The 26214-nt window shown below is 40.6% G+C and overlaps 1 protein-coding gene across 2 annotated transcripts in view; it reads right to left on the minus strand.

The window, feature by feature from the left end:
- Positions 1 to 6028: 6028 nt before the first annotated feature.
- LOC115262072 (uncharacterized) overlaps positions 6029 to 26214 on the minus strand; it is a 222714-nt gene continuing 202528 nt past the window's right edge. For both annotated transcript variants that reach the window (XM_029864026.2, XM_062849330.1), the window contains one exon: positions 6029 to 25846. In XM_029864026.2, coding sequence (XP_029719886.2) covers positions 18416 to 25768 — 7353 coding nt within the window. In that variant the 5' untranslated portion in view covers positions 25769 to 25846 and the 3' untranslated portion in view covers positions 6029 to 18415. The remainder of the gene's footprint in view (positions 25847 to 26214) is intronic.

Here is a 26214-nt window from a genome sequence, read left to right on the forward strand (position 1 = left end):
GTTCTTCGTGGGTAGCGAATATTCGCACTGTCGTACATATATAAAAAAAAAACTCTAACTAAACGCGAGCCAAAAAGGAACTGAGCTTGGATGTGTCATCAAATCTTATGTGCGTCCTGACCAAGGTGCTGCCCTAGGACTGCGTGACGCATCTGTATACATGTGTTGTTGCGCGAATATATGCGCCACAATGAAATGGGACATTTTGGTACCGGGCATTAAGATTCTGCACCGAAATCCGGATTTTCCGGTAATCCACGGTGACCGAACTGGTTCCCCCTCTCAATAGAGGGTGACTTTCTGAATCAAATCAACGATTAATTTGTGAAAAAATGGCAGACACATATGACCATTTAGGCACAGAACAGATGTGTATCTTCGAACAAATTTGATGTTTCAAGGTGGAAGTAGTGAAGTTGTCACTTGGAGAACTAGATTGGAATGGATTTTCATGGGAAAATAAAAAATCATCAAAGCGTGCTACGTCGTCTCCCTATGCTCCCTGTAGGAAAAAGCTTGACTTCCACCACCAGGTTCGCTAGTGTTGAGCTATCAAACGAGCAGTGCTTTTCGTGACGAAGATTCACCCCCGTGATTTAGGTTTACCAGGTACCAGGGTGCCATGTTTTTGCGGGTGCAGTTCGTGATCAAATTTTGAACTAAACAATGTTCAAATATGTTTGATCGCAGCGTGCCGTTTTTGAACTTCAACGCAAATTGATCGCGTTCAAATGCAACACTGCGAGTGGCACACTGTCACAAATTTCCTTCCACAAATTTTCAGCATTACGTCACAGCTTCCTTCAGGGTAGCTTCGATGGTAGCCTGTAGCTATCGTCTGCCGGATCTCTGGCACCTTTAGGGTGGCGATGGTGATCATCGAGTGCATTGTACCTTCAAGGGCGTCTGCGCGTCTGGTTTGGTTTACGGAACGACTTGCCGCTACTTGCCATCCCAACGTAAGGGGTGGGAGGGAATGTCTTCCTCATTCAGAACCGGAGTTCTACTTGAAATAGCGGGGTTTTGACTAGCTGTCCTTCTCCGCAATTCATCCGGTATTCACAGAATATGGTACTAGTGCAACAATGCTAAGTATCCTCGCAATAATCTTTACTCAGCTAGTGGTTTCAATTGAAGCATTATAGAGTTCAAAATGAGTCACTGACCTTCAGCGTTCGGGCAGTGACCCCAGATAACGAGACAATGTTCGTGTGCCCCCGTTAATCAGTTCGTCATCCTGCCATCTTGGTGGATCTACCGTATCACCACCCCTCTCAGGCTACCAACAGGATCGATTTAAATTCACACAAAATTTCAAAAAAAAAAAAAAAAATAAATCCCGCTGAACTGTGAACACATACACACTTTTCGACGTTTTGTCCTTTCGACGTTTTGGCATTCGACGTTTTGTCACCCATTCGGAATCCCTGGAGATATTTCTGTAGAAATCCTTATAGAATTTCCTAGAGGAATTCCCGGATGAATTTCTGGAGGAATTGCCAGAGGAATTTCGGGAGCAATTCCAGAAGGAATTCTTTGAGGATTTTTTTTTTTTAAACTTTTAACTCTAGAAGAATCCCTGGAGGAGAAATTCCTCGAAGAGCTTCTGGATGAATTCCTGGAAAATTTCTGAAGAAATTTCTTACAGAATTTCTCAAGAAATCACTTGGAGGATTTCCTGCAAAAAATCCTGAATGAACCTGTAGTAATTTCTGGAGGAATTCTTGGAGGGATTCCTAGAGGAGTCTCCGGAGAAATTTATAGATGAAATCCTAGAGTAATGCCTGGAGGAATACCTAGATAAATTCCCGGAGGAATTTCTGGGGAAATTTTTGAAGGGATCCCTGGAGGATTCATGAAGAAATCCTTGAAGGAATTTCTAGATAAATCTCAGGATGAACTCCTGTAGGAATCTCTGGAGAAATTCGTGGAATAGTTTCTGAATTAACTTTAGGAAGAATTCCTGGGGGAATTTCTGAAGGAATCTCTGGAGGATTTGCTGGAGAAACTCCTGGAGATATTGCGGTAGTAATTTCTGAAGGAATTCCTGAAGGAATTCCTGGATCATTCCTGGCAGAAATTACAAGGGTTATTCTGGAGAAATGTCTGGAGAAGTCCCTGTAGAAATCCCTGGATGAATGTCAGGAGGCATTTCTGGAGGAATTCTTGGTGAAATCTCTAGAGAAAGTCCTTGAGAAATTTCTAGGAGGGTTCCTGGAGGACTCCCTGCATAAATTCCTAGAGAATTTCCTTGAACAATCACTGGAGCGATTGCAGGAGGAATTCCTGGCGGAATTCCTGGAGAAATCCCTGAGAGAAATCCTGGAGGAATCCCTGGAGGAATCTTTAGAGGAATTCCTAGAGGAATCTCTAGAGGAATTCCTGAACGAATTCCTGTAGGAAGATCTTGCATGGATTTTTAAAATAATCCTGGAAATTATTCCTGAAAGAACTACAGAAGGAATTCCCGGGTAAATCCCTGGGGGAATTCTTGGAGGAGTTTTTGAACAAATTCCATGAGGAATCCCGGAAGCAATCCCATGAGGACGTCCTTAGGGAATCTCAGGAGAGCTTTCTTGACAAATTTCTGGAAAAATTTCTGTAGGAATCCCTGCTGAAAAAATCTGGAGAAATCCGTGTCTACAGTAATTTCTGGACGAATTATTGAAGGAATACTTGTATGGAGCCCTAACGGATTTTTTGTGCAAATTTTCCAAGCAATTCCTGAATTATTTATAATTCTAATATTTTTTTCAATACATTCCTGCAGACATACTACGGATTATTCCAAATGGAATTCCAAATGGAATTAAGGAATATCCAGAGGAATTCTGGAAAGAATATATGGACAAATCCCTGTAGAAATCACTGAAGGAATACCTGCAGAAATACCTTGAAAGATCTCTGGAGAAATTCGTGAAGGACACCTTGAAGTGGAGGAACCTGTTAAGATATCCCAGGAATTATTGAAGAAATCTTTTGAGAAAGCCATGATCCATGGAAGAAATCCTGGAGGAATTGTTCATACTCATACAGTTTACGAAACTAGGAACAAATCTAAACAATTATTTTGATTCCTCAAAACTGCAATGCCGATTTGCATATTCACATATCAGGCGCCCATCCAGCTTTCAAGTTATTTCAAGTCAGGCCCCCCTAGGCCCCTTCAAAAAAAAAAAACTAGCTACGCCAATGACTATACTACAGCGTGCTCGTGGTTCATCCTTCTCCGCAACATACCATCCCAAGCAACCAAAAGTTTGGATAAAATAGCATGTCTGGGCATAATCAGCTATTCGAAGGAAGATGAATAGCATTCTATTCAGCTCATTTTTTAAGTAATTAACCGAACTTGAGTTCACAAAAAGTACACTTGTTTCGCTGAAAGGAACGCTATTCAGCTTAAAAATAAGCTTCGAAAAAATGAAAAAAAAAATGTATTTAGTCCTCAAAAGTTATTTATTATTAAGAGACATTAGTTCATGTGGAATCCACATTGACTAATACCTTGAAATATTTTTTGATGTTTTTTACTTACTGAAATTTGAACTAGGGTTCTTCTCGTTGGAAGCCGGTGCCCAACCACTACTCCATGTATGTGTTGTTAGGCACTGTGGGATTTCACTCAATGTGCTGATGTCATATAGTAGAGCTCAATCAGGTCCGCGTGTGAACTTTCTCTGAACTTGGAATACTTTTCGAAGTCGAAAGTTCGAAAGAAGTTCACGTGGAACTTCTTGTGAACTTACACAGTTTGACATTTTCAGTTTGTTGTAGTTCGCAGTGCAAAGCAATAAATTAGTGCCAGACTCTCGGAAGTTTTTAAATTTCCAGCTTGGTTTCCAGTGATTACGATCGCGTCGATTCACTAGTTTACAGCATTTTTGAACTCGGTAAGCTGATGATCATTTTGTTGGAGTGAAGATCATCATGTTGGAGCATTTACGACCTCCGTTTAATAATATTCGAAATGCACTGAAATAATTTGAGCGTGCTAACAACTCACTTGCATTGATCTTAGCGTGTAAACATCGACTCGTCCTTATCCAGTATATACGGCTCGTGGCACGAAGACGTTGCGGGATGCGTTGAGCTTGTGGTGGAACTTCCGTGTTTCAGAGAAACGACACCGCAGTTCCATTTCTGCGCACTCCGCTTCTTCTAGGCGGCGCTTTTTCTCCCGAAAGAAACGGATATGCTATTTCCGCTTCTGTTTGTAACGTTCTACGTTCTGTCGGGTTCCTTGCTGCAGCATTACCGCCCGCGCTTTGTGGAATTCCGCTGATTATGCCAACTGAATGGCGGGTTGATCAGTGGAAACCGATGGGCTCCGCTGGGAGCAACTTACCTATGCGTGTGACTTCGACGACGGTCTGCAAGAGAAAGAGGCCGAGTGTTATTCGGTCACACTGTCGTGCACAAGGTGGTGCCTATCAACTGTCATGCTTCGGGAGCCGACGTGTATTCGAGCATGATGCCTGTTGACATCCCTTCCATAGGGTTACCAACACCCCCCACGCTTCTCCTCCAAAATCGTTCTACACTCCTCGTCGAACCATTCGTTCGTATACCGTTTTCCTCGAGTCGAGTCAAGTACAAGACACTGAAGACGACCTTACAGTTGAGGTCGAAATACGTATCTGTCAAAGAATGCAAATTCTTAGTGGAATTCAAAGGAACAGTACTTAACACGATTTTTTTTCAAATCTTTAATGATGTTTCAGGAGTGCCAAGTGCATTTCCGCGGTCTCAGGGATGCTCCCAGAGGGTTTCAAGGGCGCTTGAAGGAGTTTTAGGGAATTTCTCAACAATTTAATGGGGTTTTAGCTTTAGGAGGTTTCAAATGGGTTTAAGGGACGTGTCAGTTGGCTTCAGGGAATTTCCAGGGGTGTTTCAGGGCGCCAAGCGAGGAGGAGTTCCAAAGTATTTTCCGAGGTCTCAGACAGTGTTTATAATGTCATGTTGACTTATCTGAGACAACGGTCGACTTGGAGCCCTACTCACGTTTTCAAGAGCACCAATCTTAAACATTCGTTAACTCGATTTGGAAAAGCTGCATCTTTTTGCAAGTGAGCAAAGCCAGGATAAACAAATGCGACTTGCTTTGATACTTTATTCGTCAAATTTGTGAAAAAAAAGAAAAGTAATAGAAAAACCACTCTCACTCCAAAATGGTTGTAGGAGCGTTCCAGAACAAACCATGGGGTTTTTGGTTTCAGAAAATTTTCAGAGTCATTTCTATGAGTTTTAGGGACCTTTAAGGAGGTTTAGAATAGAATAGGGGTACGTTAGAGTGCGTTAAGTGTATCGAGGGACTGAATCCCTCATACTCTCCCTAAATGCCCCTAAAATCCTTGAAAACCTCTGAAATCCCACATCGAAGCCTCCTAAAACCTTCATATGATATCCCTTCAAAATCGTCTGTCCCCATGAAACCCTTTGGAACGCCTCTGAATGGTCATAAAATCCACTCTAAAGCTCACTGAAACGAACCTAAAGGTCTCCGAAATGATTCAGAAACTCTCTAAAGCCTCTTGAAACGTCCCTTGAACCCCATTAACGTCCCTGAACGGTTTCACTAACATAAAAACCTACTCTATATATGGAAGAATACAGTTCAATAGCAAAAAACGTAACGAAATAGGGCCACAGAGTCCTTTGTAATCTCACAATCTTCTTCTACAGTATTGATCGAGCTATGGAAAATCAAGGACGGGAACTGCGTTCTTTTGATGCTGCCCTGACTGTTGATGGACGGTATTCAAAACTACGTGAGAGTTTCAGATCAACTGCGTCCGGTTACATCGGATTTCACCGGGCGGGTATTACGACAGAGTAATGGACTTGCATTGCTGTTGCTTAACATCCTACTGTGGACGTGTAAAGCGACTAGCCGAAATCAACAGCCAGGACACATTTTTTACGAAACTAGACCAGTAGTTAATCTCTAGAGCATTTGGAACGCTTTCGGTACTGCTTGCGCCATTTTCGAGGACTGTCATCTGTTAATCAGTGAAACTCCCTACAATTTCAACCAACATTCAAAAACAAAACTTTTTTATTTTTCCATTTTTGTCTTTTGTTTGCAAACAATAGTCTTACATTGACATTTAAAAATAGATACAATACTCACGTTTGCTTTTCTTTTGCCTTATTTCTTAAACTTTTTTGTTGTTTTCTTCGATTTTCTATGGCTTTCTGATCTGTTCGACTTTTTTTTTCTTCCGTAATAAATTACCTTGCCCTTTTGCGGGATCAAATAAACGCCGATCAGGACTCCAGCTTTAGCTTCAATAAATACGACCATCGACGACCAATAGATAAATGCCACAACGTTTCAATCTTTGATATCAAGCGACACATTTCTTAGGGTTTGTTTGTAAAGTTGCTGTGTATATCGTAAATATCGACAATTTATGTTACTCTCTCTCTCTTTTTATTTTCGTATCCATATTTTGTAGAAAAAAGCTACTTGCACACACAAAATACTTCCATTTATGTTTTTTTTCTTTGCTTTTTGGTGAATGCTCTAATATCTGCGTTTTTTTCTTTTCTTCGTGTATGTATTTTTGTGATTATTACTGCTTCTGTTTTATCAAAAGTATGTCAAGGCACTAAAATTCAGTGTGTTGTATTCGATTCTTACGCACTTGGTTCGTTCGCTAGTCTTCCTGAAGAAAAGTAGGTATTCCCTAAAAAGCCTGTTCCAATCGTGAATGGTTGGTTTTTATGATGTAGCCCACGCACTTCTAGGATTATTACATATGCTTTCAACACATATTATAAACAAACGGTAGTTTTACACGGTAATAGCTAGAGGGTGATTACAATAATCGGTGAGTTAAAACTAATTCTGGTGGTTTAAGGAGGGGGAATAGTGTACAATCAAACCTAGTAACATATAAAAACTTACTTGCTAAGGGGTTCGTTAAAACCGGGAATGTACTATTCAACTTGGCTTGTGATTGTGTTCGTGTGTGTGTTTGTGTTTGTGTATTTTAACCTACGTCTAATGCTAAATCAGATAAAACACCACAGTAATCGAGTAAGAATAAGTTTTCTCTCGTTTGGTAAATCCTTAGCTATAATGTTTTTGCTTTTTGCTAAACTGAATTCTTCTATTGACTAGATGGAAAGTAACGCCTAATGAACTGCCCAAACAAAACAATAACTATTATTTAATTTTAGCCATGAAATCGTTCTACAAAAGAAAAACTTAAAAACTTTCAACCACATTAAAACACTTAACTAGATTGGTCTACAGTACAAATATACGACAGTGTAACTTAAATAAAAGCAGTTCAAATTTGATTTGACAATGATTTATGAAATCACGCGATGTATAGTAAAACGTAACAAAATGTAACGCACACTTTTGGCGAATAATGAAATATGTTGAATGCAACGGAGATGGTTGTTGTCTCAGCTCAACATCGGAACGGTGGTAACGCACAGATATAACGCTGATCGCGTTATGCCAAGGGGATTGGATGTGCTCGAATGTTTTTTCCTGCTCAGAGCGAAACCGGTTTGTGAGAGAGTGGTTGGCGTTATCTCAACGATAAAGAGGGCGACGCACGTGGTTGAGAATGTGGAGAGAGAGAATGAGGGAGTGATGATAATAACCCGCTGTGTGAGAAGCTGATGCATTGGAAAACAATCCTAAACAAAGGCGTTGAGGGTTGTTTTGAATTTCGTCACATTTGTTGTGGCTTGATGATGGTCATAACAAAAATCAGTTGTGTAATCATCGATTTTAAATGTATAGGGATCATTATTATCAACAGATCCTTGCCGACATGCATTTTCGAATGCCGTCACCGATTAAAATCTCCCATTGTCATGAACGAAATGACATGAAAACCATAAATCGGTATTGGCTTGTTATTATAACGCTGATTAATGATATCATGACCGTTTGTTATTCTTCATGGAATTACTTTTTTTGCAATTTCTTGGTAATTGCTACCATAATTGCTTTGGCAAATCCCTCAGTAACACCTTCTTCAAAAAATCTCCCGGCAAATACTTTGAAAATTTCATCGATAATGCCTTTATAGACGGCTTCGGTGGAATTAACTTATTGTTAATTGTGAACATTTCATCGGCAAATCTTTCGGTAGTAATAACGGAAGTTTCTACGTCAATCCTTTTGGAAATTTCTCGAGCACGAACTTGCTTCAGCAAATCTTTCGGTGTTTTTTTTTTGGAAATTATTTTGACATTTTTTCTAAAATTTTCCCAGAAATTCCTCCAGCAGTCCCTTCAAAATTCCTTCCGTAATCCCTTGGGTATTTGATTAGGCAAAGCCACTGGAAGTTTCTTTTCAAACTCCTTTGGTTATTTATCTGGTAATTCCTTTGGAAACCTTCAGAATTTTTTTTTAAATTTGTTTTCCGTAATTTCTTTTAGATAATTTCCTCTTGAATTCTTTAGTAATGCTTTTTACGCCCTCTGGGATTTTTCCAGACATTCCTTCCAGTAATCTTCCTGGAAGTGCTCAGAGATTTCTTTCGGAATGTCTACCGGTGATTCTTCGAGAAGTTCTATCTTTCTCAAACATTTTGTTTTTTGAAATTGCTACAGCAAGTTATTTTGTTATTTTTTGAGAATAATTTTCTGAAATTTCTTCCGTTTTTTTTTCTGGGGAACCTTTCCGCACTTTTCTGGAACTTTTTTGAGAAATATTTGTTTTTTTTTTAAACGGCTTCTGGGATTTTTTCCAGAATATCCTTCAGGTAATCTTCTCGGAACTGCTTAGGGATTTTTTTCAGAAGTTTCTCCGAAAATTCTTTCGGAATATCTACCGAGAGTTCTTCTGGAGGTTCTTTCGGGAAGTCATTCGAAAGTAGTTACAATTTCTCGAGCATTTTGTTTCAGCAAGTTCTTTTTTTTTGAAAATACATTCCGGGAAATGTTTTGGCACTTTTCAGAAACTTCTTCGAGAAATATGTTTTTTTTCTACACGCCCTCTGGGAATTTTTCCAGAAATTTCTTTAGGTAATCTTCCAGGAACTGCTTATCGAAATCTTCCAGAAGCTCCTCCGAGAATTCTTTCAAAATGCCAACTGATGGTTCTTCTGGAAGTTCTTGTGCGAATTTCTTCGGAAGTAGTTACAGGAGTTTATTCGTCATTTTTTTTGGATATTTCTCAAACATTTTGTTGCCTGAACTTGTTTCAACATTTTTTTCTGGTATTTTTTTTAAGAATAATTTCACGAAAATTCTTTTGGAAATTTTCCGGGAAATCTTTCGGCATTCTTCGAGATTTTTTTACTCAACACTCTGGGATTTTTTCCAGAAATTCTTTCCAGTAATCTTCCTGGAACTGCTCAGAGATTTCTTTCAGAATGTCCTTCGAGAAGTTCTTTCTTTCTCAAGCATTTTGTTTTTTGAAATTGCTTCAGCAAAATGATTTGGTATTTTTTAAGAATAATTTCCCAAAATTTCTTCCGGATTTTTTTTTACGGGAAATCGTTTGGCACTTTTCAGGGACTTCTTCGAGAAATATTTGTTTCTTTTTTCCTAAACGCACTTTGGAAACTTTTCCAGAAATCCCTTCAGGTAATCTTCCTGGAACTGCTCAGGGATTTCTTTCAAAAGTTCCACAAAAATTTCTTTCAGAACGTCTACCGGAAATTTTTCGAGAAGTTTTTTCAGGAATTGCTTTGGAAGTAGTTACGAGAGTTTCTTCAACAATAGTTTTGAGAATTTCTAAAACATTTTGTTTTTAGCAAATTCTTTGGACATTTTTCGGGAATAATTTCTTGAAATTTCTTCCAGAAAATTTTCCAGGAAATTTTCCGGCCCATTCCAGAAACTTCTTCGAGAAATATTTGTTTTTTTTTAACGTCCTATGGGAATTTTTCCAGAAATTATTTTAGGTAATCTTCCTGGAACTGCTCAGGGAATTCTTCCAGAATGTCTACCCGGGATTATTCTGGAAGTTTCGGGAATTGCTTCGGAAGTAGTTACGGGAGTTTCTTCACAAATTGTTTTGGGAAATTCTCAAGCATTGTGTGTTTTTAACTTGCTCCAGCAAATTATTTTGTTATTTTTTTAGAATATTTTCACGAAATTTCTTTCGAAATGTTCCGGGAATTCTTTCGGCATTTTTCGGAGATTTCTGCGAAATTGTCTTTCCTCAACACTCTCTGGGATTTTTTCCAGAAATTATTTCCAGTAAGCTTCCTGGAACTGATTAGAGATTTGTTTCAGAATCCCTACCGGTGATTCTTCGAGAAGTTCTCTCTTTATCAAGCACTTTGTTTATCAATATTTCTTCAGCAAATTATGCTGGAATTTTTTGAGAAAAATTTCCCGAAATTTCTTCCGTATTTTTTTCTGAGAAATCTTCCGCCACTTTTCTGGAACTTTTTCGAGACATATTTAATTTTTTTCTCTAAACGTCCTCTGGTATTTTTTGGGAACAATTTCCCGAGATTTCTTCTGGAAAATTTTCCGGGATATGTTTCGATACTTTTCCGGAACTTCTTCGAGAAAAATTGTTTTTTAAACGCACTTTGGGATTTTTTTTCAGAAATTCCTTCAGGTAATCTTCCTAGAACTGCTCAGAGTTTTCTTTCAGACGTTTCTAGGATTTTTTTTTCAGAATATCTACCAGGGATTCCTTTGGAAGTTTCTTCGGGAATCGCTCCTCAAGTTTTTCTAGCAATTTTCCAAAATTTCTACTATGACTTCTTGAAGTAAATTATCCGGTAATCCTTCCAGAAGTTCCTGCGAGAACTAATCCAGTAACTCCTTCGGAAATTCTTCCAGCTGTTCTTCAGCAATCTCTTCCAATATATTTTCCGAGAATTCTTTTGAAAGTTCAGAAGTTCCTCCAGGAGTTCCCTCAGGAATATCACCTAGGATTTTTTTGGGAGACCTCTCTTGTTTGGGATTCTTTCCTCCTGTAATGTGGAATATTTTTCGAAAGCTTTCAAAACCAATTTTTCAATATATCATCTAGGAAATAAATGTTCCTAAATGAAATCTGTGAGAAGTTCCTGTACAATTTCTCTAGGAGTTGCACAGAGAATTTCTCCAGGAACGCTACTGGGAGTTTCGCTAGGAGTTTCAATTGAAACTCTTCTAGGAGTTCCTTTGGCAAGTCCTCTAGGAGTTGCACTGGGAATTCTTCTAAAAATTCTGCTGGAAGTTCCTCTAGGAGTTCCAGTGGGATTTTCTCTAGAGGTTCAATCGAGAATTATTATATAAGATCCACAGAATATTCGTCTAAAAGTTCTGCTGGTAATTCCTCTAGAAGTTTCACTAGGAGTTTCTGAAAGTTTTTATCGAAAATTTCTTTCGGTGTTCCACTGGGAATTCCTCTATGAATTATAGTGGGAGTTTCTCTTGGAGTTCCACAAGGAGATTCACTAGAAGTTCCTCTGGGAGTTCTTCTAGGAGTTTCACTGGGAATTCCTCTAGGAGTTTACCCCAAAATTTCTGTAGGAACTCCATCAGGGACTCCTCTGGCAATGCCTTATGGAAGTTCTTCCGGAAGTTCTTTCGTGATCTATTCCAGAAGCTCCATCAGATTTTGTTTTTGTAAGTTTCCAGGAGAAATCTTTCGGAAGTTCCTTCGAGGATTTCTCCTGAAAGTATCTTCAGGAAATCTTTCGGCATTTTCCGGGGCTTTCCTACGCCCTCAGGAGGTTCTTTTTTTCAGAAATTCCTTCACTTATTTCTCCTGGAATTGTTAAGGGATTCCTTTCAGAAGTTTCTCCTTTTCAATATTTCATTTGAGAATTCTTTCGGAAGTACTGGAATTCCTCCAGGAGTTCCATCTGGAATTCCATTAAGATGACCATCTAGAATTTCTGCTGGAAGAGATCTTCTAGGGACTCCTTCTGAAGATTCTTTCATATTGAGGAGAATTCTTGTGAAAGCTCTCGAGACCAATTCTTTAATACATTTTTGAGAGTAAGAAATGGCCCTAAATGAAATCTGTGAGAGATTCCTGAACAACGACTAAATTTGAAAGAAATATCTGAAAACACTTTTAAGAAAAAAAATCTGGAAAAGTCAATGCAAATCAAAATCGCATTGAAGAGTTTCAGGAAAAATCATGGCAAAGGGATTCATTCTTGGAAAACTTTTGAGAGTTTTTAAGGTGCAGATCTTAGAAACTTTTGTAAAAGAAAATCCACAGTTATTTTTGCTAGGGTAGTAGGGTTGCTCTGAATAGTCCTTGAATACATTTTAAGAGGCTTTTGTACAGTTTTTGAAGAAAATTCCTAAAGGATATTTCATAGAAAATCTACATTTTTTTTCAAAGAATCCTTAAATGTATTTTTATAAAAGCTTCTGAATTAATTTTTGATGAAACTCCAGAGTAAAAACTTGAATTTACCTCCTGAAACCAAAATGGTACTTTGTAAGAATCTCAGGATGTTAAGAATATGTGAAGGATTCTCCAAATCCCCGAAGTAATTTCCGAAGAAACTCCTGGAGGAATTCACGGAGGAAGAAAACTCCTGAAAGAATAAGAAAGAAGAAATGGGGAAACTTTTGAAAGGAATCCAAGAAAACATTTCAGATAAATATTTGGAGAAACTTTTAAAAACATCGAGAAGGAACTACTAAAGGATTTTTTGAGAAACTCTTTAAGGAACTTCTGAAGGACCGCTAAAAGACCTCGTAAGTGAATTATTTCAAGAAATATCTAAGGAATTCACAAAAGAACTTTTAAAGAAGTTCACGGAGAAACTCTTGAATGCATTCCTGGATTGACTTCCGAAGAAATTCCCATCCCTGTGACATTCTTGAAAAAATATTTTGAGAAACCAACAAAAACCTCTGAAACTACTTTGTGAAGAAGCTCGTGGAGAAACGTGTAGAAAAAAAAAAACATCTTACAGGAATTGTATAAGGTTCCGAGAAAACAAGTTGCGTACAAACTATTAAAAGGAACTTCTCGGAGAAGCTCATACAGGAAAAAAATTCCGAAGGAACTTTTGAAAAAAATCCAGGGAAAATTTCTGAAGAAATTTTCGCGAACAACTCGGGACCTCTCAAATGAATTTTCGGGAAACTTTTGGTGATATTTTCAGAGGAACTCTAGCAGAAACTTTTGATGTATTTTTTTCGGCAAACTCATGAAGAAATTATTGGAGGAATTTTAGGATGGATTTCCGGAAAAACCTTTTTTCCTTCAAAAAAGGCCTTAAGAGATCTCAAAGGAATTGCCTATTAAATTTCTAAAAGAGTTTTCAAAGGAATCTACCAATGAATAATCGAAACCGAATTCCAATGAAATTGATAAATCCTTCATCAAAGGAATTGGTGCAGGAAATGCTGAAGAACTTAAAAAAAAAACAATGAAGGAATTTTTGAAATAATTTCATTAGCCATTATCGAAGATACCTTCAAATTTTTTCTCAAAGAAAATCCGAAAGAATTGTCGTAATAATTTTCGATTCAATTCTCAAAATAAAAGGCAATTTCTCCATGAACTCTTAATGAAACTACCGAGGAAAATAAAAAAATCAGAGTAAATTGTCGAAGGAAATTCTAAAAAAATGGAATTGTTTCTCACCAAAAAAAATGACGACCTTAACAGACATTACTGAAACAATGCCCAAGGGACGATTTTAATGGAATTCGTTACTTGTTTATGGAGAAATTCCTGCAAGAATTTTAGTAGGAATTTCAGGAAACCTCTTGAAATCATTCCTGGAAAAACTGATGAAATTGCCGGTTATAGTTTTGAAAAAAAAAATATTCTGAGAAACCGCCTGAAAGCTTAAAAAGTAATTGCTAAAGAACTTCGTAGGGAAATTTTCAAAATAAATTTTAAAAGAATTTCCTGTGGAAAATCTGAAGAAGTTTGCGTTAAAGCTCTTTAAGATCATCTCGGAAGAGCAAATGCAGGAACCCTTGAAGAAATTCCAGAAAACAAATTATAAAGCAACTTCCATTGAGAAAATCCGGGACAAATCCTCAGGTACCCCACGAATGAATTTCCAGAGAGCTTTTGAGAACATTCTCGAAGGGAACTTTTGATGTAATTTTCGGATAAACTTAAGCAGTTCACGACAAACTCATCAAGAAGTTCTCGGAGGCACTGTAGGATAAATTACCGGAGGAAGTCTTGAAGAAATTCATGAAAAAACATCACTTTTCCTATAAAAATGGCCGGAGGAATTCCCAATTTGCCAAAGAAATTCTCAGTAAATAACTGAAGAATTTGCAAAAAAAAACTCAATGAAACTGCTGAATTCATCAAATCCTTTGCCGAAGGAAATGCTGGAGAACTTTCCAGGAATTTTCAAAATAATGTCATAAGCCATTAACGAAGATATTTCCTAAGCTATGAAGAATTTCTCAATGAATTCCTGATGAAATTTTCAATTTACATTGCCGAAGAAAATCCCAGAAGAAATACTTTTGGTATTTCTTTTTTTAATGAGGACTTTCACATAAATTACCAAAGAAATTTCTGAATGAATTTTCACAAAAATGTTGTATTTTCTGAATATTTTTATTGGGATAATTCCTAGAGAAATTTCTAAGAAGTTCAAAAGACTTCTGCAAAATTGGAGTAAATCTTTGGAAACCACTGGATGATTTTAATGGAATTCGTTACTTCAATAAATTCATGGAGAAACTCCTGCAAGAACTTTAAAAGGAATTTTCGAAAATCTCTTGCAAACATTCCAGGAGGAACTCCCAGAGAAATTCCTAGTGATCACCTTGCATAAATATTCTATGAAACCTACAGAAAACTTTAAAACCAAAGCCTAAAGAGCACCGTGGGAAAATTTTCCGAAAAACATCTGAAAGAATTCCAGAAGAAAGTTTCGAAGAAAGTTGCGAACAAACTCTCAAAAGACTTTTGGACAGATAAACTTCCATAGAAATTCTTGGAGAAACTGTTGCAGAAATTTCAGGAAAAAACTCTAAAGTAATTCCTTTTTAAAAACTGGGACAAACTTATGAAAACCTCTAATGAATTTCAGGGGAGATTTTGAGAATATAGTTAAAGGAACTCTAGAAAAGGTTTCTGGAAGATTATTTCATATTATTACCGGATAAACTTCTATAACAGCTCACAGTCAACTCACGAAGAAGTTCTCGGATGAATTCTAGGATAAATTTCGGAATGGAGTTTTGAACAAATTCATGGAAAAACGCCACTTTTCCTCTAAAAATGGTCATGGAAGTTTCCAAAGAAATGGCCGAAGAAATTCTCAAAACAAATTTCCAAAGCAATCAATGAATACAAAGGAACTTGCAAAGTTAACAAGCGCAGCGTTTTCCAACAAAATTTTCTATGAAATTGGTGAACGCATCATCGAAGGAATTGCTGGAGAAGTTTTCAAAGCTAATTCTGAAAAAAATAAAAAAAAAAACAAAAAATAAATGGGGCAATTGTCGAAAATATGTGTTTGCAAAATAGTTTTTACAGAAATTTCCGATTCCGTTCGATACAAATTATCAAGGAAATTCTCAAAATAAAGGTTGCAAATCAACAAAAACTAATTTCCGAAGAAATTGCCTCAACAACTTCCAAAAGAATTACCGAAGCTATTTCTGAAGCAGTTACTGACATAGTTTTCACAGTAATTGGCAATGAATTCCCAAAGGAATTACAGAAATAATTTCCAAAGAAAATTGCTAAAGAAATTGCTGGAAAATCTCAAAAAGTAATTGCCGATTGAATTTCTTAATAAGCTCCTAATGAAATATCCGAAGAGAATCAAAAACAAAAAAGTACCAAAGGAATAAAAAAAAAAAGAAAAAAAAATCAGAAGAAATTGCTGAAGGAAATTCGAGAAGAAATACCAATTTATTTGTCTAAATAAATAAAAAAACAGGACTTCCACGGAAGTTGCCGAAACAATTCCCAAGGAAATTTTCGAACGAACTCTCCCAAAAACGATCAATTTTTTTTAAAAAAAATTATGAGGATGATTCCTGGATGACCTTCTACGAAATTCAAAAAACTTTTGCAAAATAGGAGTGGCTCTTCAGAAACCCTTGGACGATGTTATTGAAATTTGCCACTTGAATAAATTCATGGAGAAACTCCTGCAAAAATTTTGAAAGGAATTCCAGGGAATCTCTTGGAAACATCCCAGGCGAAATGCCCGTTGATAGTCTTGAAAAAAATATTCTGAAAAATGCCCAGAAAACTTCGAAAGTATTTTCTCTTTAGGGAAGTTTACCGGAAAAACTTCTGAAAGAATTCCTGACGAATATTCCGAAAAATGTGTGTCCAAAAAATGAAAAAGCTCATGCAGGTACCGTCGGATGAACTTTCGTAGAAATTTTCGGAGGAACTCTTGAAAAAATTCCAGGAACAACTTTTTATTGAAACCCCAAGACAAACTGTTTGAGACCTCTCTAATGAATTGCAGGGTAACTTTGGAGGATATTCCCAAAGGAACTCTAGAAAAGTTTCTGGCAGGAACTTTTGGTATTATTTCTGGATAAACTTTCTTTAGCAGTTCTAGAAAACTCACGAAGAAGTTCTCGAAGAAATCCCAGGATAAATTTTCGAAAGAAGTATTACACAAATTCATGGAAAAATCGACACTTTTCCTAGAAAAAAAGTGCCATTAGATTTTCTAAAAAAAACGGCCAAAGAAATTCACAAAACAATTTTCAAAGGAATTTCCAAAGTGAAGAACTGAATCGTTTGCCAATGAAATTGTTGAATCGATCATGAAAGGAATTACCGAAGATAATGCTGGAGAAATTTTCAAAAGAAACACCATAATCTTGGAATAATTTCATTAGCCTTTATCGATGATATTTCCATATTCATTCTCATAGAAATTTCTGAAATTACCGAAACAATTCCCAAAGAAATTGCTGAATGAATACTCCCAAAATCGATGTAGGTATTTTCTGAATAATTAGTGGGGATATTTCTAGAGAAATTTCTTAAAAATAAAAAAAAAATGAAAATTTGGGCTGAATTTTCAGAATTTTTTTAACGATGTTAATGGAATTCGTAACTTGAATAAATTCACGGAGAAACTCCTGTAATAAATAGTTTTAGGATGAATTTCAGGAAATCTCTTGGAAACAGTCCAGAGCAATTCCCGGTGAAGGCCTTGAAAAAATATTTTAAGAAACCCCAGGAAAATTTTGAAAATAATTCCTCTTTCGGTAAATTTTCGGAACTCTTTCTGAAAGAATTCCTGTAGATTCGAAATCGAAAAAATGCGTAAAAACTCTTAAAGAAATTTCCAAAGTGATTGCTGTGAGAATTTCCTTGGAATTTCCAAACAAATAGTTGGAAGAAAATACAAAGTAGTTGCTGATATAAAAATATCAAAGGAATAAAAAAAAGCCGGAGAATTTTAAAATTAAAAAAAAATGCCGCAGGAAATTCGACTTTAGAAGTGGTTTCTTGAAGAAACTTTTGATATAGTTTCCGAATCAACTTCTCTAGCAATTTACGGCAAACTCAAACAGTTGTTCTTGGAGGAGCTCCAGGATAAATTCCTGGAGGAAGCCTGGATCAAATTCTATTATAATAGCCGTTGGAATTCCCGAAAAAATGCCAAATAATATGCCCAAAAAATATTCAAAAGAATTTACAAAGGAATCAGCGAATACAAAAGGAAGGTTTTACGAAATAATTACCAATGGTATTGAGGTATCCATCAGCAAAGAACAATGCTTTTTGAACAAAACACCGCACGAATTTTTCAAAATAATTTCAAAAGTTATTATCGAAGATGTGTCCAAAGTAGTTGTCATATAAATTTGCAATTTCTATCGACATACCTTATGGATGGGATTTTAAAAATAAAGACTGCAGAAATTCAAATAGCAATTTCTGATGGAATTGCCCGAACAATTTTTGAAGGAATTACCAAAGCTATACTCAAAGTAGTTACCGACAGAATATCCACAGTAATTAACAAAGGAATTTCCAAAGAAATTGCTGGAAGTAATTACCACCTAATTGTCGACAATATATGGTAAATAATTGAAAATTTTTAACCATTTCAACCACGTCGTTCCTCATCTAGTAACCCTTGACTAATAACTGACCATAACCACTATGTTTTTACTACGCCTACCGAGGTCTCGCATAACCACTGCACATCGCACCGACTACTGCGATCCACAAATTACCTTCGAGCTTTAAAACCGCTCACCGGCACGTCATGCTCATCTAATCGTACAGACAGACAAACAGACAGACAGACAGACGGTCAACCGGAAAAGTGATCCCATTTTCCGCACCACCCATTCCGATGATGCTTTTCCCTAACAACGCCCTTGAACAGTTCTACCTTCCCTGCGTGTACCCGATCGCCCATCGCCCAAACAAACGTGACAACAACATCAAATTGCTCTCCACCACCCCTGTGTACGATCCAAAACAAGTGGCCTTTGATAAGGCATTCGGACACGCAAACACGCACGTGATTTGACGACCAACCCATTACGAGAAGGTCGACTTCCGCCGTTGCCGCAGTTTCGCGAACTGTTCCTGTTGGTGGCGCTGTTGCTGCTGCCGCTGCTGTTGCCGATACTGTTCCGCTAGTTTCTCGACGTAATCGATTCGCTCCAGCCGGACGTACGGTACGCGCCGATCAACAAAGTCTGCTGGGATCGAAGGCGATCGCGTGGCGATGGTGTTGCTACCATTGGATGGACTGGTCGCAGTAGGCTTGCCGGAATTCGCAGGCTTGTTCGGGTAGTTTACGCGAATCAAGCCGCTACTTCGCTGGGTGCAGTTGACCAGATGACACCGGGTGCCGGTGCTACTGCTGCTGCTGCTTCCGACACTGCTGTTTCGTCGTCTGATCGGCTGCCGGCTTGGTCTCGACGGTTCGGTTTCAGTCGTAGGCGTGGGTCTTGGGTCGATAAGGTCTTGGTTGAAGATTTTGTACGACGGAATGATGAGCTTCCTCGGTGCTTCGCGATTATTGTTAACGTTAACAACTACGTTCGGGCCGCAGTTGGCTTTGGTGAAGATTCGTGACCTCACGGGAACAGGAGATGAAGAGCTAGAATTGCTTGGACTACTCGTTGATTGCGTTGGACTGTTGGTCTTTTTGTACATCTGTTCTATGCTGAGCAAACTCTCCTCGAAACTCAGTTTCTTCTTCTTCACTAGAGGTGAGATGTTGGCCGATCTACGGACAAACCCTCGTGACCTGCTATCCGAGCTATTACTGCTATTGTCCTCTTCTTTGGCAATCTGCTGAGATTCTATCTTGGCCGGTTTGGTTAGTGTTCTTAAATCTAGTTGGTTGTTATTAGTTTCCATCAAGCGTTCGCCAACAGAAGACCTACTGGACTGACTGGAGGAATCCTCTGAAACATGCCCACTTGATCGCTCCATTGTCTCTGTTTCTGTTGCTGCAGCTTCTTCACTTTCCGAACTGTTGCCACTGGCAGATCCAGATGAACTGCTGCTGCTACTGCTACTACTGCTGCTTGAACTACTGATGCCCGAAAACGAGCTGTCATTAGTGTCACTATCGTCATCGATAACACTAACGCTCACGCTTCTTCGCATAGCTTCAATCTTCCTCCGCAAACAGTAGAGCTTTCGACTGAAAAACTTCCGCTTGGACTGCATCCCGTGGTCCCTCGTCTTGATAAATCGCTGATAGTAGACGTATTTTCGCAACAACTTCAGCCTGCTGGTCAAGCTTCTCCCCTTCGGGACCATATACTTTCCCTGAAGTTCGCTTATCAAGCTCTCCCTTCTATGTTCTTGTTTGTTGACGGGGATCACTTCCTCATACTGGATGCATTCGTCATCGCCAACAAACGAAAAGAACTCATTGTCCAACTCCTCTTCACCAATTTGTTCCACATATCGCTTCGATGCCTCATCTTCTTCATCTGAGCTCGTGGTCATCATCCTTTCGATTTCACGTTCAACATTACGATAGATTTCGTTCTCGCTATCGGAAAGCGATTGGTTGCTTTCCAGCACGACTTGCACGTCTTCTTCGTAAGCAGCTCCGCCAATGAATATCTCATGCTCATCGCCAACATCATCCGATAGCACGATAACATCCCCATCAACGTCTTCGCTTTCTCTCAACAGATCCTCAATCGATCCGTGATCATCCTCGACAATAAACACCCTTCCTTGCTCCGTTTTCTCCTGTTCAGCTTCTTCGCTGATGATACAGAAGTCGTTCACATCGATGATGATGTTCGTTTCGTTCAACACCTTCTGGCAAAGCTCCTGCAATCGTGGCGGCTCATTCCTCACCTCCTCGATGATGAACAAATGGCGATTGCTGCAAATGAACTGCTCGCAAAGCTTCTGCAGTGGCTGCGGTTGCGGCAGCATCCCATTCGCCAGTAAGTACTCGTAGCAGAGCGTTCGAAGGGGAGCAACTCGCTGGTAGTCGTACAAGACTCGATAACATTCGAAGGCGGCATTTGTCAAGTCACGTAGCGAAAGCGGATTGAAAACCGCGACGGGTTCATCCGTCTCCATCGGTTCACATGCTGCCATTGGTTCTTTCGTTTCCTGTAGCTCATCCCTTTTTAGCTGCTCATCCGCAACCATTGAGTCATCCGCTTTCACGGATTCGTATGATTTGATTTTCTGGATCACTGGCACCCGCTGGCCTTCCGATATGCGCTGTTCTGCTTCTAATGGAACCTCTTCATCCCGCTCCGCAATCACCCTTCCCATCGTTACACTATCTTCTTGAGGCTCGGTTTCCTTCGACGGTTGACTCATCTCCTCATCTTCCTCTTCGTCTTCTTGCTCCTGCTCATCCTCCTCTTCCTCCTCCTCCTCTTCTTCCTCCTCCTCCTCATCGCTATCATCGTCCCACTCTGCCATAATCCGCTTTGCTTCATCTACGATGACAGAAACTCGTTCACATTCCGGTGTCGCAAACTGTGCTTCTGGGGGTTTTTCAAACACTTCGTCGTCATCGTCGTAGCCGGTTTCACTGTCTCCTACTTCGATCGGAGCTGGATTGGCTGATTCTTGTTCTGTATTATCAGCAATCTTTGAAGCTTCAACCGTTTTCGTGATTTCTTCTGTTTCACTGTCTTCTACTTCAATCGAAGTTGTAATAGCTGATTCGGGTTCCGTATTGTCAACAATCTTCGAATATTCAACTATTTCTTTTTCACTGTCATCTACTTCGATTGGTGTTCCGTCCACTGATTCATGTTCTGACTCATGTTCATCACAAATCTTAGTAGCCTCGGTAGGTCCTGTAAGTTCTTCTGCTGCCTCAACTGGAGTAGGATTTTCTGACTCTTGTTTTGAATCACCATCCAGCTTTGAAAGCTTGGTTGGTTCTGCCAGTTCTTCTGTTTCACTATCGTCTACTTCAATTGGAGTGCTTTCTGTTTCTGATTCCGTATATTCAGCAAAACTGTGAGATTTGATAGGTTTCACACGTTCTTCTGTTTCGCTGTCTTCAATTTCAATAGACGCAACATGTCCATATTCTTGTTCTGCGTTATCATCAACCTTAGCAGGTTCTGTAAGCTCTTTTGTTTCATGGGCTTCTTCTTCAATCGCGCAGACATTTTTGGATTCTTGTTCCGTACTTTTATCAATGCTAGCAGAATCAACGGTGTTGGTAAAATCTTCAGTTTCACAGTCTTCTACTTCAGTTACAGAGGCATTCTTGAATTCTTGCTCCGTACTGTCATCAATCCTAGCAGATTCCGCCGGTTTTATGAATTCTTCAGTTTCACTATCTTCCACTTCGATTGGGGTAGCCTTTACGGATTCTTGCTCCGTACTGTGATCGATCCTAATAGATTCAGCAGGTTTTGTGCATTCTTCAGTTTCACTGTCTTCTACTTCAATTGGAGTAGCTTTTTCAGACTCTTGATCCGTGTTATTAAAGCCGGGTGATTTAACACATTCTGTCATTTCTTCCGTTTCCATGTCTTCCTCTTCAACTGAAGTAGCATTCTCTGCCTGTTGAACCACCGGATCATCAGTCTTGGCATGTTCTGTAGCGTCTTCCGCTACACTGTGTTCTTCTTCTTCAATCGAAGAATCATTTCCAGATTCACGTTCTTCATCTCCATGTATCATGGTGGATTCCAAAGGTTTCACAGTTTCTGCATTTTCATCTGGTTGGGGTTGATGTTCCATAGAGTTCGATGAAGTTTCCTGGATCACGGGGCTTTCAAGCTCTTCCCTTGTATCGTTATCCTTTACATCTTCTACCTGCGCAACACTTTCATCTTGGACAGTTTCTTTTTCAAGCGTCTTAGCTTCAGGTAAGTTTATTTTCTCTGTTGCTGTGACTGGCTCTTCGAAATTATCTTCTTCTGGGATTTCCATATGAGGTAACTTCTGTGAAGTTCTCTCACCTTCAGTCGTTTGGTTTCCTTCGCTCTGCTCCTCACGACTTCCTACAACTTCCATAAAATCTTGCGCCGTTGCTGATTCTTCTATTTGGGTTTCCGACTGCATCACTTCAATCTTTTCGTCGAAGCTATCCGAAACGGTAGACTTATCATTTACCTCTTCCTCCTTAGTTCCCTCGCGACACACCATTTGAACGGGAACGTCACCTTCCATCCGATGCATTTCCTGACAAGTCTCTTGCATCACTACCTTCTCTTGCACCACATCGTCCCGAAATTCCTCTCCATTATCTACCTTCTCCGCTATATCTTCCTCCAGCGCTTGCTTCGCCGCGAGTTCCTGCCGCCTCGCCAAGTCTGCCTTCGCGTACCGCCTGTACTCCCGCGAATTCAGTGCCGCCACGCAAATGCTGAACAACTGCTTCGCATTGTACCGGACCGGTGGCTTCGGTGATTTGGGCATCCTCACCTCACAGTGCAGGAAATCCTCGATACTGGATCGGCGCGCACGCTTCGGGAAGCGTGGATAGTCGTACCCATCGTGGTGGTACCGCCGCTTGCGATACTTCGGAATGTAGTGAGGAACCTTGAAGTCGGCTCCGTCGGCTTCCTTTTGCGGTTCTTCCTTCGCTTGTAAGACTTCTTCTGCTTCTGCGGATGCCTTCTCCTGCCGCGCGACTTTCTCCACTGATTCAGCTTGCTCAACAACCGCGCTTTCCTCGAACACCGCTTCCGGTTCATCATCATCATCATCATCCAGCACAATCGTCGGCATCGACTGTTCTTCCTTCTTCTCTTCGTCCTTCTTGCGCTCGTCGTACACCACTTCCGATTCCAGCTCGGTTTGGTAGTACTTGTCCCGGTTGGATTCGATTTCCTCCAGGAACTTGAGCGAATCGGCACTATCGTGGATGGGTACCACGTTCTTCGGCAGTTCGTTGATCACGCTGAGGTGTTTGTACTTGTTGAGCTCCGAGTGCGGCACATCGTACGTCTCCAGGATGTACAGCTTCTCGCCGACTTCGGTCGTTTCCTGGCCCACCTTGGGAGTGTCGTCTTTGGTTTTCTCCAGGTCGATCAGGATGTCCGGCAGGTTGCCCGTGCCGTTCTGAACGTTTGCCACGATGACTCCACCGTGTAGCGGAGGCAGTTGTTCTTCTAGGGCCTGTTGCAGGTACTTGCAGGACTCGAAGTTCTGGTGGGCAGGTTGATTGTTGTTGGTTTCCTTCCTTTCGGCGGTGGCGATTGTGGAGGTGGTGGTGTCCTCTTCTTCGGTTTCGTTCCAGCTGCTCAGGTAGTCGCGGAGGTTCTTGTCCTTGAGGTTTTCGTCATTAGCGTAGTTACGGGCTCCCATGGCGAATTCATCTATGGAGTAGCCGTAGTTGGTGAGGTTTGCGGAGGGGTTGATGTGGGCTCCGTTGGGGACGTATCCGTCGGTGGAGGTTGGGGTATGGGAGTACGAGGTGGTGGTTTTGGAATAAAGGTGCCGATTCATGAGGTACTTCTGTTGACAGTCGTAGTTCAGAGCGTGGTTGGTGTCGTAACCGGAACTTTCGCGACTGCTCTTGAGGATCTTACTGCTGTTGATCTGCTCTTCCAGGTCGACCAAGGGGTGGTTCATATCGATGACGGGATTGGGTGTGTCGTAGAAACAATTGTTTGAGGATTTTTGAGAAGGTTGTGAGGTCGGGACAGGATGGTTCGAGGGCTTTGGCTGCGTCATTGGAGGGACGATTGTTTGCGATGTGTACTTGATGCCATAGTGAGGTGCGTGATGTACGGTGGGAGTTGTTGGGTTCGTAAGGGGCATGGGATAGTGATGTGCGGTGTTTGTGGGAACGCTAGGGCTGTAGAAGTCGTTGATGGATTTACTGAAGGGGAGTTTTTGGTTATGAGGATAAGCGAGGTTTGTGCCAGGGGCCGGATAGTTGGGGTAGCTTTGTTGACCATGATGGCCATCGTTGTAGTGATGCTGGACGTGCGTGTGATGTCGGGATCTGTGGCGGTAGGGATCTTCGTATGCAGGGGCATGGTTAAGGTAGCTTTGGTGATGATGATACCCGGGAATAGTGGGATTTTGGTGAGAGTAAGCCGTTCGGCTGGGTAAGTAGTGGCTGGCTTGGTGGACATTCAACGGAGGGACTTGCTTGATGTAGTTGCTGTTGAAGTAGTCCACGCTAGGGTTCAACACGTTTTTGCTATTCGGTTGAGCCGTGGGATAGTAACCTGCTGCAGGGGGAATGTAGCCGCTGGGAAAGTTATTAGAATATCGAGATCGTTCGTTGTACATGAGATCATGGTGACTCTGCGAATGGTTAACTGAGTGAACCTGATGAGTTCGACCATAGCGGTTCACTTCCTCCATCATTGGATACTTGCTGCGTACGATTTGTGGGTACGGTTCGTAGCCATGGTGACCATTCGATTGTTGAATCGGAGTTGCCTGCGCACCCTCCGGATGATACAAACCGTAGTTGTGTTGGTAATGCGCCGTAGTAGGCTGCGCTTGTTGAGCTGGTTGCCCGTAGTCTTGCTGGTAGCGATAGCTGCTTCGACTTGTATGGTATTTGGTAGGATTTTTAGCCTCAAAATTGCTGATTACACTACTATCGATAGCAAACTCAGTAGTGCCGCTATGGGTAGAACCATTTCCGGCCCAACTGGGAGTAGCTCCGAACTTTGTATTCAAATCATTCAACGCACCCATTCCGGAGATCTTGGCCTGATAAGGATATGGATAGGGCGGTGCCATGATATTGTGGTTGTTATTGTTAATGTTAATGATTGTTGGATTAGTCTCCCCTTCTTTGCTAAACGAGATCTGTGCGTTACCACCGCCAGAGGCCGAAAACTGGGTATTCCCGAGCAGGTCCGATCCACCACCAGTGATGGCGGCCTGTGTCGGGTTCAACCCTTGAACACCGTTCGTTCCCAAACTCCCCCCGCTAATGTTATTCACGATGTTCGTGTTAATGTTATTGATATTGTACGTTATACTATCGCCTGTATTGGTTTCAAACTTTCGCGAAGTGAATTCAATGGACTTGCTATTGTTTACGTTACCACCGTTGTTGTTAACGTTACTATAGTTACTACTGCTATTGTTGGTACAGAGGGCGCTAGTTGCATCGAATAGCCCGGCAGTGTCATGATACAAACCGCTGCCAAGGGGATCCGACTCAACGTGCTGGCTCTGCGCCTGCTGCGTTTGTTGGTGATGGTGTTGTTGCTGTTGCTGTTGACCGTAGCCTGCTACGTGTTGTTGTTGCTGCTGATGAGGCTGCTGATGGGACTGCTGTTGCTGTTGGGGAAGGAACAACTGCGGATTTCCGCCCTGTCCGGTACTTGGCGGTGGCGGCGGTTGGGGAGGGATCTGCGGCAGGTGGTGATGGTACTTCACGTTGGTGTTTGGCAGGACTCCACTGCCGGGGAAACTATTCGATATGTCCGTAAACAACCCATGATGTTCCATTGCGGAGTCTGGTGGTGGCTTACCGAGGGCTTCCCGTACAAGTACAGTGTGTCAATTCATCGATCGCTGTTGGCGGTTCTGGAATCGGGAGAGAGAAAGAAAAGATAGGACAAGGTCAGTTCCGGGCGAAAGTTGAGCTATTGAGTCGACGCCACCCTGACGCCCTGAGTAATGACCAGTTGGCGGGAAAAAGCGAAAGCCTTCGCTAGTTCCCGCCAGCAGCCATGGTGCAATTATTCAAAATATATGTCAAATCAATTATGATGAATTATTCAAGGCAGACCATTATCTATGGTGGTGGGAGGCAGAACATGTGTGTACCTCGCGCAGAGTGAACCGAGCCGTGTTTCCAGTCCAGTGTCGTTCGCACAGTTCAGCGTGGTACATGTTAGGTTCGTGGATGGATGGACGATGATGATGACATGGAGGACAATATCGCGTGAGGA

The sequence above is a fragment of the Aedes albopictus genome, chromosome 2 (genome assembly GCF_035046485.1).
Source record: "Aedes albopictus strain Foshan chromosome 2, AalbF5, whole genome shotgun sequence".
Lineage (NCBI taxonomy): Eukaryota > Metazoa > Arthropoda > Insecta > Diptera > Culicidae > Aedes > Aedes albopictus.